Source organism: Pungitius pungitius, chromosome 17, assembly GCF_949316345.1.
Source record: "Pungitius pungitius chromosome 17, fPunPun2.1, whole genome shotgun sequence".
Classification (NCBI taxonomy): domain Eukaryota; kingdom Metazoa; phylum Chordata; class Actinopteri; order Perciformes; family Gasterosteidae; genus Pungitius; species Pungitius pungitius.
In genome coordinates this window covers 18,327,705-18,340,501 of record NC_084916.1, presented here as the reverse complement: position 1 = coordinate 18,340,501, position 12,797 = coordinate 18,327,705, and the positions used below count along the sequence as shown (strand labels likewise).

Genomic DNA, 12,797 nt, shown 5'->3' with positions numbered 1-12,797 from the left:
CAGTTATAAATGGCGGTCATCGACTGGAGGTTCACACTAGCAGTTCAGGATTGGCTGTAGGTTTCCGCTCTTGTCAAAGGCCCGTACGTACGTCACTCAGAGATCTCTGTCAGCTGATTGGTCAGATGTTGTCACGTCAGTGCGCATGTCCGTTGTGTAGCTTGTAGTCGGACGGTGTGACAGAGCGGGACTGAGAGTGAAAGCAGCACCGAAGAGAAGTTTTGAAAAACACCCCTTTACCGACGGAACCGTCTCACACGGAGGCTCCAACACTTCCGGGAGCAACACGTACACCGGGACCCCGGTAAAAAACCGTTATAACCCGGAGTCCCGGTCCTCCGTAGCTCCGTGGGGCCCGGAGAGCAGCGGCCGGAGCAGATGGAGACCGTGCCGGGAAAAGCGAAGCCTCAGGGGCGGCTAGTGGTCTCCACTCAGCTGGACGCTAAGGACGAGCTGGAGGAGGTAGGCTGACCGGGAATAACGGCGGTAGCCCGGTTACAGTGGAGTCATTAGCAGCTAGCGAGCCGGGCAACGGTTTCAAAGCGACTGGATGGAGCTACAGGATGGCTAGTATGCTAGTTAGCACGACTAGCATCGTTAGCTTAGCACAGCCTAGCGTAGCGTTACTTACTGTGTGCGTGCGTGTGTTGGTGGGGGCGACGGGGGGCGTGCGGTGACATGAAGCCACTCGGTCCGCGGACAGTTAGCCTAGCATGCTAATTCTACGTAAACATGGATGAGACCAAAAGTTGAAAGATGCGCATGCGCGGTGCTCGTGCTTCACATGTGATGAGTAGATGGAGACGCTGACAGTATACATGTGTACTAGCTTTGTTTACATGTGCGCGTTCTGTCAATAATAACTACTGAGATTCCACCAGCTTGTTCGTCTGAGATGAGGAAGTATCTTCTAACATGAGATGGTCCTTTGCCTCATAAGATGATGAAGAAACACACCTTCCCACCCCCACAATGCTGTAAACCCTTGGGAAACACTGAAGGTGCTCTAAAGATTTTAGAACATTCCAAAACCTGGTTGTGTGTTTCAGAGATTGGAGCGTTGTGTTGGTCTCGTCCAGGCGCTGACCAATGGGCTTTCAGAGAGAGAAGCCAACGACGCACTCACTGCCAACGTAAGACACGCCCCCTGCAGTACTACTACTAGTACAAAGTACTGTGACTGTTACTTCTGCTACCACTGACAAATACTGTCCTGCAGGTTTGTAAAGGTCCACAGCAACACGAGGAAGTGTGTCTGGGTCTGTTCTCTCTTGTCCTCACAGAGCCCACCCAGGCACAGAGGGTGAGATACTACGCATTATTATTAATATACGAAATCACTGTGACATCACTGTGACATCACTGAGTTTGTGTGCTGACAGTGTTACAGAGACTTGACGCTGCTCAACAGAGATGGGATGAATGTGGTTCTGGTGAAGATCAACCAGATCCTGATGGAGAAGTTCCTCAAGCTGCAGGACGTCCCTAGAACACAGGTATACATGTAGACACACACACACTCAAGTAAACAAACACTGGTATACAGGTACACACACACACACACACACACACACACACACACACACACATATATGTATATACACACCAGGGGTCCGTTTGAAGAAGCGTGTTTAGTGTAAACTCAGTTTGTTCACCCTGAGATGAGGGAAACTCTGGTTGTCTGCTTCAGAAAGGGAGGTAACTAAAGCTCAGGGTCAGTCGCTATGGTAACTGAGCCTGTGAACCTCACCTGGGGCCTGTTTCAGAAAGGAGGTTAAGTGAAAACTCTGAGTATGTTAACCCTGAAATGAGGGAAACTCTGAGTTTTCTGTTTCAGAATGGGAGGTATGTTAAACCTGAGAAAGCAGAGTAAGTCAAGCCTGTTTCAGAAAGAGAGGTAACTTATACTCAGAGTCAGTTACCATGGCAACTTACTCTGTGAACCTAACCTGGTCGGGAGCAGGTTTTCTTCGGGAAACCCCGAGTTTATTTCGTCTCCTCCCCTTTTTTAAAGAGGAAGTGGTATTTAATCACCTCATTCATTCTTTCGGTATTCATTCATTGCGCACATTTCAGTCACGCAGAGCGCATCAAATCAAGTGAATGAAATGGCATGTCCTTTTATGGACGATCCTGTGGATGAAGAGGCTGCATTAATCCGTAGGGAGTTGCATTTACGTCGGGAGAGGATTTTGAGACCCAGAGTGGATTTTTTGTCATATCCATATTCATTTTTATTTGAGCGGTACCGTTTTTCTTTACAGTCAATAAGATACATCCATAATCTCATCCATCCTTACATCAGAAACATCAGCCATCGCGGCCGTGCTCTAACATCCGAGCAGATGCTTTGCGTTGCATTACGTTTCTTTGCAAATGGTAGTTTTCTGTATAACATTGGGGATGCAGAACATATCAGTAAGGCTACTGTTTGCAGAGTTGTAAGGAAAGTGTGCCTCGCTCTTAAGCGCTTTCTCCAAATTTTTGTGCTGTTTCCTGGGCACAAACCCGTGAAAGCCATCAAAGAGGAGTTTCACAGGATTGCAGGTCAGTGATGTATAAATCGGTTTAAATGAGGCTAACCTGATAAATGACGTTCAGTTAAGAGCATATTGCTGCGACCCCTGGAAGTAAACTAATAATAGAATTCCTTTTAGGATTTCCGAATGTGGTTGGATGCATTGATGGCACACATATTCCCATCATTGCACCTTCCGAAAATGAAGCGGACTATGTCAACAGGAGGTCCATCCACAGTATTAATGTGCAAGATTGCACCTACATGAAAATTAAAATTAGGTTGAATAACACACTCTTCTTCCAGTTTCACTTCTGATATTATAACAGTTGGGCAAGTCACTTATATTACTAACTACAACTGGCTTCTTCAACAGTGTAATTAGATTAATGTAATAATGACTATCTCTAGAAAGTATTGGTCTACTTATTACTAATTACTTTCTAAATCCCATATCAACTTCAACCACTTGAACAATACAAGGAGAGACAAGAAACTGCACTTTTAATGCTTTCAAATAAACATTATACAATTGCATGAATTATTCTTGAAAAAATATATCTTTTAAAATTTGATGTTAAATCCACTATTGTTTTATACAGAATTGCTTTATAGTTTATGCAGCATTTAATGCAATTACATCAGATTTTACTTTAAATTACGGAATTAAATTACAGTTTTTAGATTACATAGAAATTAATTACACACAACACTGTATAACAGTAAATCAAATGTAAACTTACGCATTGACTCGAGCAGCTATTTTCTCCTAACTCTCTGTCCTTCGCCGCTGCAGCCGTGTTGCTTTTTTTTTAAAATATATGTTCGTACTCTCCATATGCTTGCATAAGCACATCCAGTTCTGCTGGTGAAAAATATGAAGACCTCTTTTTGTCTGGCGCTGTTGCCATGGTGACTCGTAATATCTGCGCTCCATTGATAATGGCTTTTTATAGTTGTGGTCCACGCGCTTAACTCAGAGTAGGTCAACTCAGAGTTGATTGAACTAACTCATTTCAGCTGTTCTGTAACCGAAAACTCAGAGTTTCCCATCTCAGGGTAAGTCAACTCAGAGTTCAAGTTTTAACTCAGAGTTGGTTGAACCTCCTTATTGAAACAGGCCCCTGGTCGGGAGCAGGTGTTCTTTCACAGGCTCCTCCCCCTGACAGCAGCCAGCCAATGACACAGCGCGCTTTCATTTCCTCATTCATTCATCCTCTGAATCAGTTTCCACATATGAACAAAATAAGATCCTGTTACGTTAAAGACTAAAGTGTCTTCTGGAACATGGACGTCCTTTTCTGGACGACCCTGTTGATGAAGAAGTGGTTTCACTTCACAGGGTTAAACGTTGGAGAGAATATTGAGCCCTGATCAGATTTATTCTCTTTTCCAGATAAATACTAGTTTCTTCAGTCCATCAAATATGTCCAAACCTCCCTGTCCTCATATGACTAACGTCCCCCATCGTGGACGTGCTCTCTCATCACAGCACATTCTTTGTGTCGTATCACGTTTCCTTTACAACGTGATGGAGAATATTAGTAAAGCTGCTGTTTGCAGAGCTGTGAGGAAACGTCTTTGTTCCCTGGACACAAACCAGTAAGAACCATTAAAGAGGAATAAAACACATTATAGGTCCAGTACCATTGGACCGGTTAGTGTTCTAGTGGTTAAATATGAGCATGGTGTGTGTGTAGTGTGTTCTAACACAGTGAATCAGTCACATGTGTGATTTATGATGAGTTTGTACATTAAATATTAAGCCTTGTTTCTGTCTTTTGTTGCAGTAGCGTGTTGCTTTGGTTCTGATCACGGTTCAAACGCTTGCATTAATATTTACACCTCAACGGGGGGGACGTGTGCGACCGATTGTGTGTGGTCGTTGTCATGGTAACTCGTTGTATCACGGCTCCATTCATGCTGCCTTCAGTGCAAACGCTGACTCTGAGTTGATTGAACCAAATCTAAACAGCTGATCTGAACCCAAAACTCAGAGTTACGGGTTTGTCTCTGAGTTTGTTGAACCTCCTCCTTGAAACGGAGCCCAGGTGTTAACTGAGCTGTGATGTTTCACAGCTGGTGTGGCTGGTCAGAGAGCTGGTGAAGAGCGGAGTGATCGGGGCAGACGGCGTCGTCATGACGCTGCTGAAACAGATCGCAGGTCAGATACACATGTTTATATATGTATACCTGTGTGTGTGTGTGTGTGTATATAATTAAAGTGGACCCATCCTCTCATTTGGTGGCACTGATGCAGGGGGAGACATTTCCACTAAGAACCTCTGGCTGGCTGAGAGCGTCCTCGACATCCTGCTGGACCAAAAGTGAGTTTCACTTTGAAATCAGTAAACCTGTGACGTGCTTCTGAGTTTGCTCAGCAGGTCAAACCTTGATGCAGTGGCTAATAGCTTTGGTTTTAGGTTTGTTTACATGAACCAATTTACAACAAATAGTTGAACTGCTACTATACGTATAAGCAATTACCGCTTTATTTATTTGTTTCCCCTACCGTTCAATAGGAGGGTCCCATGTTTTTACTGCGTGTCATCATTGGTTTTACCAAACATCTACTCAATTGATTTAGGTTAGTCATCCTTGGAGAGCGGTCTAGTTGGGTCTGTACTGCTCTGTGAACACTGTCCTGATCGCAGGGAATGGGTGTTGAAGAGTGGGATGCTGATAGCGATGTCGGTCTACACCTACCTCCGCCTCATCGTTGACCACGGAGCTCCCAACCTGCTGATTCTGCGCCAGAAAGAGGTTGACTACTGCATCTGCATGCTGAGGGAGAAGGTAAGGAAGGAAGTTTGACTTGATTCTGCAGGCGGTTACCGTGACGACCTTGTCTCTCTGTGTAGTTCATGGAGTGTCAGATCATCGGGAGAGATCTGGTTCGTCTGATGCAGAACGTTGCTCGGATCCCAGAGATGGAGCTGGTGTGGAAGGACCTGCTTCACAACCCACAAGTCCTCAGCCCTCAGTTCACTGGTAAACTACGCTAACCACAACCCGGACTGTACTGGTAAACTACCCTCTCAGGTTGGGGGCCTCACCTGTAATGTGATATGTACTCAGGTGTTCTCCAGCTGCTGACCGCTCGCACCTCCAGGAAGTTTCTGGCCTGTCGTCTCACACCGGACATGGAGACCAAGCTGCTGTTCATGACCTCCAGGGTACCTACCAGCGCACACACACAGTATTCTGTGGGGCTAAACTCGATCAGAACACAGCGGCCCAGCTGGTGCCTTTCACTTCGCCTGCAGCCGCTAACGCTGCTTTGCATTTTATCACCTTCCTCCCCGGCGTCATTGAACCTAACCAGACCCTAACTTCATCAATAACACAAGGGTTATAACATAATACATTTTGTCATCTAATATCGTACACACTCTAATCATAACATGTTCTACATAATCAAGTTTCATAACATCATACATTTTGGGTCTTTTAGCTCGTAGTACTTCAAGCTTGCATACTCTGATATACTAATAAGATACTTCCGGTTACAGCTCTGCTGTTATCGACTGGGCCGTCTGGTAGAGATCTCTACTGAAAAAGTCCGTTAACGGTACCTTTATATGTAAATGTGTCCAGGTGCGTTTCGGGCAGCAGAAGCGCTACCAGGACTGGTTCCAGAGGCAGTACCTGTCCACTGCAGAGAGCCAATCACTGCGCTGTGATTTGATTCGCTACATCTGTGGTGTGGTCCATCCGTCCAATGAGGTTCTGAGCTCCGACATCCTTCCCCGCTGGGCCATCATTGGTTGGCTCCTCACCACCTGCACAGTAAGGGGGCGGGGCATTGGGCTGTCAATCATCATCTTTTTAAAATCAATAACCTAACTATTGAATGATTACATTTTGTCTCCAGTCAAACGTTGCAGCCTCCAATGCCAAACTGGCTCTCTTCTATGATTGGCTGTTCTTCAATCCTGAAAAGGACAGCATCATGAACATAGGTGACTCATCACTTATATTAATAATACTTAGTACTAGTTAATACTAACTAAATACCAGCTAATACATGCATCTGACATAATTAATAGTAACTGATACATATAACTAAAAATGTATTGAAATATGCTATTTCTTGACCGGTGGTGTTTTGTGTGTCAGAACCAGCCATCCTGGTGATGCATCACTCCATGAAACCTCATCCTGCCATCACTGCTACACTGCTGGACTTCATGTGCAGGGTAACACACACACACACACACACACACACACACACAAGGGGGGCGATTAGGACTATTGAGACACACATACTAATGAAGCACTCTTCACACACTCTGGCACCCTATGGACGTGCATATGTATATATATTTATTTATTTATTTATTTTTCTTCATATATACACATTCATACCAATGCCAATCGTTCATGTTTCCCTTCCAACACCCAACACCTGTGCCCAGTAACCCCCCTGATTATACGGCCATTGCGGCCTAATTGAAACCCCCCCCCGACCTCCCTAAGGGGTGGGGCTAACAAACAAACAATGACAAAAATGGCTCTTACACACGTATACTTCTGTGTCATATACATATCGAATACTTCAGTGCATACTAAACATTTGTATAATCCGGGGAGAGCGTGTTATTGAGCCATAAGGTGTCTTTACATTGATCACTCGGTCACATTTTAGCTCGGTGCTTTGGGCCAATGCAAACTGTTATTGTTTGTCTGTTGCATAGCAACACACCTACGGGGACTATTTTCACTGTGCTACTGAAATGAGATACACAACGTTTGGTGGCTATTTTGTGCTGAATGGCAGCTATTTAAGATGTAGCTGATAACCGTATTATGAAAGAAAAATGCAGTACTTCATCTTCTATAATGTAACATTTCGAGGGCCTAACAACACCCTCGAAATGTTACGTTATTGGACGATAAAGTAGAGCCTCTTGTTCCTTATTGCTTAAATACATGTATATCTGAAAGGTTGAATTACCTTCTGTATGCTGGTGAGATTTCATCCATACTACTGAATCATCATGTGAGAGCACACATATAACTAGGGCTGCAACTTACCATTATTTTGATAATCCATTAATCGGTTGATTATTTTTTCGATCAATCAGATTAGAAAACAGCTTTAAAAAGCTTTAATTTCCAAGCCTTTGTTTTAAAGCACAACTGCAAATTGACATTGCAAAAATACATCAAGGAGCAACCTGTACTTTCTGAACATCGCTCATCACAACGAATCCATGATGTGTGTGTGTGTGTGTGTTAATAGTGAATATAAGATTGTCTCAGACCCCTCACACACACACACACACACACACACACACTAACTTGGTCACCTCTCCTCAGATCATTCCTCACTTCTTCCCTCCGTTGGAGTCTCAGGTCCGTCAGGGCGTCTTCAACTCGCTCACCTTCATCATGGAGAAGAGAGTGCTGGCGTGAGAAGCGCACACACACACACACACACACACACACAATCCAACACTTAGTGATTATTGATCAGCGCCTCTCTCTCTTTCTCTCAGTCACCTCGCTCCGCTGTTTGATAATCCAAAGTTGGACCGAGAGCTTCGGTCGATGCTCAGAGAGAGATTCCCTGAGTTCTGCAGCTCGCCCTCCCCCCCGACTGAAGGTAGCGCATGCACAGACACACAAACACACACAGAGGGCATTGATATTCACAGGTTGTAGGTCTAATAAAAAGAATACTGCCTGTTTGTACTGTTTCTCTTAATACTGCAGTGCTTTAATCCTTCATTGATGCACTGATGTTTGTGTCCTGCAGTCAAACTGGAGGAGGCCGCTGCCATGGAGATGGATAACAATATTTTGGACAAAGAGGATGTTTGCTATGATACCACAGAGGCGGCCTTTAGTGACGATGAGGAGGAGGTCCACAACAAAGGTGAAGAACCAATCTGGACTAGTTTTACTTGAATGATCCAGTGGAACTAGTTCCACCAGTGATGCTGACTGGCTTTCCACCAATTGCTGTGCAGGAAAAAAGAGGGAGTTCAGGTTTCATCCAATCAAAGAAGCTGTGGTGGAGGAGCCCACTGACATCACACCGTGGCTCGACCAATTAGACGACACCATGAAAGAGAAAGTCCAGCAGCTACAGAAGACCAGGTACCACGTGGTGTTTATTGATCCTTTATCAATCAGGACTTTTGCATCACATGTCATCAGGCTGATGCTTTTATCCAAAGCGACTTACAATAAGTGCATTTCAACCATAAGGAAACAAACCAGAAGAACAAGAAACAACAAAGTGCTGAGATCCTTTATAAGTACAATTTAAGTGCTACAGTTAGTGGACAGCAAAGAGTGGAGATCTAGTCCAGTGTTCTGCTCTCAGTGAGGAACAAGCAGCTTGATGTCTGGATGGAGGGTTCCACCAGGTCCTGGATGGAGACTGGACCCCATCCATTCACAGCATGCTACGTGAGTACCAGGGCTTTGAACTGGATGAGGCAGCCACTGGTAACCAGTGAAGAGAGGAGGAGTGGAGCATTGTGGGAGAACTTAGGGAGGTTGAAGACCAGTGGAGCTGCTGCATTGTGGATGAGCCCCTGTACTGATTAATGGTGATGGTGGTCATGGAGTAGTGTGATGCACTGGGAGCCGCAAGGTTGCTGGTGTGTTATGATGCGATGTAAGTCGCTTTGGATGAAAGCATCAGATAAATGACATGTGATGTAATTAATTATATCCTTTGGGTTTGTTTACAATGTACCAAGTCAATACTTATTGATCGTGTTCCTTAGTGACACAGAGACCCAGTGTGAAGTGATGCAGGAAATTGTGGATCTCATCCTCGAGGTGAGTTGTCTTGGATCATTCTGTGTACTGTTGTGTACTACTTTGTACTGTTGTGTACCACTGTGTACTGTTGTGTGGTGTTGCAGGAGGACTTTGACTCTGAGCAGATGTCTGCTCTGGCGTCTTGTCTGGCTGAACTGTTTAAAGATCACTTCAGAGGAGACGTCCTGCCAGATGAGATCACAGAGGAGTAAGACTGGCTGTTGACATCTTATTGATTAAACATTTACCTTTTGTAGGTGTAGCGTGTCAATATTTTGTTGTCACTGAAGTAACTCCAAACAAGGCAACACGCTGATAGCAAGATGTTCTCTTAAGAGGTCTAATAACTAGCCCCCGGACTGTCTCTCAGGTCCCTGGAGGAGTCAGTGTCCAAACCCGTCTGCCTGGTCTTCAGGAACCTGGTCACCATGCAGGAGGATAACAGCGGATTCTCTGTGCTGCTCGACATGTTGGCTGAATTCTACCAGAAACAGCCCAAGATTGGGTATCACCTGCTGTACTACCTCAAAGCCAGGTGGGGCGCCAGTACAAGCGCTGGGAAACTCCGCCCACTCACAGTTTGGCTCACGCTGGTGGAGTTAGCAGGCTGGCTAACTAGCATGGTCCCACCTGCTTTATGTGTGTGTGTCAACAGTAAAGCGGCCAACGGTAAGATGATGCTGTACGAGTCTTTTGCTCAGGCAACGGCTCTCGGGGATCTGCACACCTGTCTGATGATGGACATGAAGGCGTGTCAGGAGGACGACGTCCGGTTGCTCTGCTACCTCACACCCTCAATCTACTCTGAGGTACGACGATGGTACCACCATCACAATCCCGAGGACCCTTGAGGCCTCTCGGTGACACACGGTGACTTGAGGTCTCCTGCGTGTCGTGACGTCTTGTGATCTTTCCCTTTAGTTCCCAGATGAGACGTTGAGGAGCGGTGAGCTGCTCAACATGATCGTGGCCGTCATCGACTCCACACAGGTGAGTGAGTCTCTGACCTAAGAGATGTCCTTCATGGCCCGTGTCCCCTGATCAGTAACCAGGATCTCATCTCTGTAGTTGCAGGAGCTGATGTGTCATGTGATGATGGGGACCCTGGTGATGTTCAGGAAAGACTCTGTCCTCAACATTCTCAGTGAGACGAACGCACACACACACACACACACACACACACACACATCTGATTGCAGTGGACATGTATGTCCATGAGTCCTCACTGGTCCTGCTCCTTACATGTCCTACTGTGTTCTCTTATATCATCACGTGTCCTCATGAGTTTTAATGTTTCCACAGTTCAGTCCCTGGACTGGGAGACCTTTGAGCAGTACAGCACCTGGCAGCTGTTCCTGGCCCACAGCATCCCTCTGGAGACAATCATCCCCATCCTGCAGCACCTGAAGTATAAAGGTGAGTCCAGGAGACGCCGTCTGTCCTCTAACGGGACACATCTTCACACTTGTCTCTTCTGTCTGCAGAACATCCAGAAGCCTTATCCTGTCTGCTGCTGCAGCTCCGCCGAGAGAAGTAAGATACCTGTCTGTCAGTGTGAATATGTCTGCCTGTCTCTGACCCATCTGTCTCTTTGTTGACCTGTCTCTATGCTGTGACCTGTCTGTGTCTCAGGCCCAGTGAGGAGATGGTGAAGATGGTCCTGAGTCGTCCATGCCATCATGAGGACCAGTTCACCACCAGCATCCTGAGACACTGGACCTCCAAACATGACGACACACTGGGGGAACACATCAAGGCCCAGCTCATCAAGAACAACAACCAGCCCCGCAAGAGACAGAGGTGAGGACAGACGGGCTGAGAGACTGAGAGACTGAGAATGTCGCTGTCCTCTTGAAGACTAACTTGTCTGTCTCTGTCTCCAGTCTTCGTAGCTCCAGCAGTAAACTGGCTCAGCTGACCCTGGAACAGATCCTAGAGCACATGGACAACCTGAGACTGAGCCTGAGCAACACCAAAAACAACTGTTAGTTCTCACTCACACTCACATTGATTGATTGATTGATTGATTGTTAAGGGTTGATTGTCTGTGTCTGTCAGTCTTTACTCAGACTCCGATCCTTCAGGCTCTGCAGCATGTTCAGGCCAGCTGTGACGAGGCACACAAGATGAGGTACACACACACACACACACACACGGTGGGGCATGACATCACTCTAGGGGCTGATGACATCACTTCCTGCAGGTTCAGCGACCTGTTTGCTCTAGCGGAGGAGTACGAGGACTCTCAGTCAAAACCTCTCAAGTCTCGCCGTAAAGCTCCCGCTTCGTCTCCTCGCTCTCGCAAAGGAGCGGCTCCGCCCACCAACAACGAGGAGGAGTCCGCTTCCAGCAGCGCCTCGGTACGGACGACCTTCGACCCTCCGCTATCCTTGAGTTTTCGGGTCGGACCAATAGTTTGTTCTGTGTTTCAGGAAGAGGAGGACTCCAAGCCCAAAGCCCCCAAGAGGAAGAGGAAAGGCTCGTCGGCCGTTGGCTCGGACAGCGACTGATGGATGCTCTGACCAATCACGTGCCAGCTGCCACTTAAACTGCCGGCAAACCTGGAAGAGGCCACGCCCCCTCCCAATGACATGTACTGACCGCCGTGGGAGGGGCAGGGCTGGGACACAATTAGACTAATGCCGTTTCCACGGAGGAGACTGGCGGGTCTTAGGTCGCCGGGTGGCGATTAGCAGTTCTCCCATGATGCAACTGGAGGAGGGAACCAACAGACTGATTTTAATGCTGGGAATATGATGATGAAATGCAATGAAAGAGTGGTTGTTTGCGGGTAATTCTGTCCGCCCTTTTTGTATTTTCCCTTTTTTTTTAAGGGTGGGGGCGCTTTGGACTCTTATTGTGGAGGATCTGGACTTCCTGCTGTTATAAGCAGCTCTGTCCTCTCTGTCTCGCTGCAGAAAAAATCTCATCGTCGGTTCATCAGGTTGTCATTTAATACATTTTAACAGTTTGTCAAAGTGAAAAACATAAAAATTGAGTTGACCTTGGTATGTGTCGGTTTTTCTGATTCTCCGATTTCAGGTCATTGGTCCTGTTTTCTGTATTTCAGTACTTCTGAGGGGTATTATTTCTTATTTCAAAACTACACTGTAATGTTGAAAAGGGTTTCATTAAATAGATTTTAAAAAATTAAATAGAGAAAGGTCATTGCTGAAGTGAGACGGCATGATACCCCTGGGCTGTGCCAGTTACCATAGCAACTGCATTAATAAGGACATCCCACAAACTTGGTCAGTGGGATTTGATTAGTGTTGCCAACTCTCCCGACCCCAAATCAGGGACACTGGTTTGACCGGAGCTGTCCCTGACGGGACAAATCAAAACTGCCCATAATTCGGGATGTCCCGGGTAATAACGGGACGGTTGGCGACCCTGGCTTTGATCCACCTTATGAACGGGCCACCGTCTCTGAGATCGGAGGGAGAAAAGGTGATGTTGTGATCTTTGCAATAAAACATTTCTGATGTGACGTAATACA

General features: G+C 46.2%; 1 protein-coding gene across 1 annotated transcript; it reads left to right on the top strand.

Moving 5' to 3' along the window:
• The first annotated feature begins 114 nt into the window (after positions 1–114).
• ints3 (integrator complex subunit 3) lies at positions 115–12,788 on the top strand. The gene is made up of 29 exons (XM_037474030.2): positions 115–462; positions 1,050–1,133; positions 1,220–1,303; positions 1,383–1,496; positions 4,598–4,682; positions 4,779–4,845; positions 5,173–5,314; positions 5,380–5,509; positions 5,597–5,694; positions 6,116–6,307; positions 6,393–6,480; positions 6,638–6,717; positions 7,841–7,932; positions 8,020–8,126; positions 8,280–8,399; positions 8,494–8,623; positions 9,262–9,316; positions 9,403–9,506; positions 9,669–9,833; positions 9,954–10,107; positions 10,220–10,288; positions 10,367–10,442; positions 10,601–10,714; positions 10,783–10,831; positions 10,931–11,098; positions 11,182–11,282; positions 11,357–11,429; positions 11,502–11,658; positions 11,731–12,788. The coding sequence occupies exons 1-29, from the start codon at positions 379–381 to the stop codon at positions 11,806–11,808; spliced, it is 3,060 nt and encodes a 1,019-aa protein (XP_037329927.1). The 5' UTR covers positions 115–378; the 3' UTR covers positions 11,809–12,788.
• Positions 12,789–12,797: the final 9 nt, after the last annotated feature.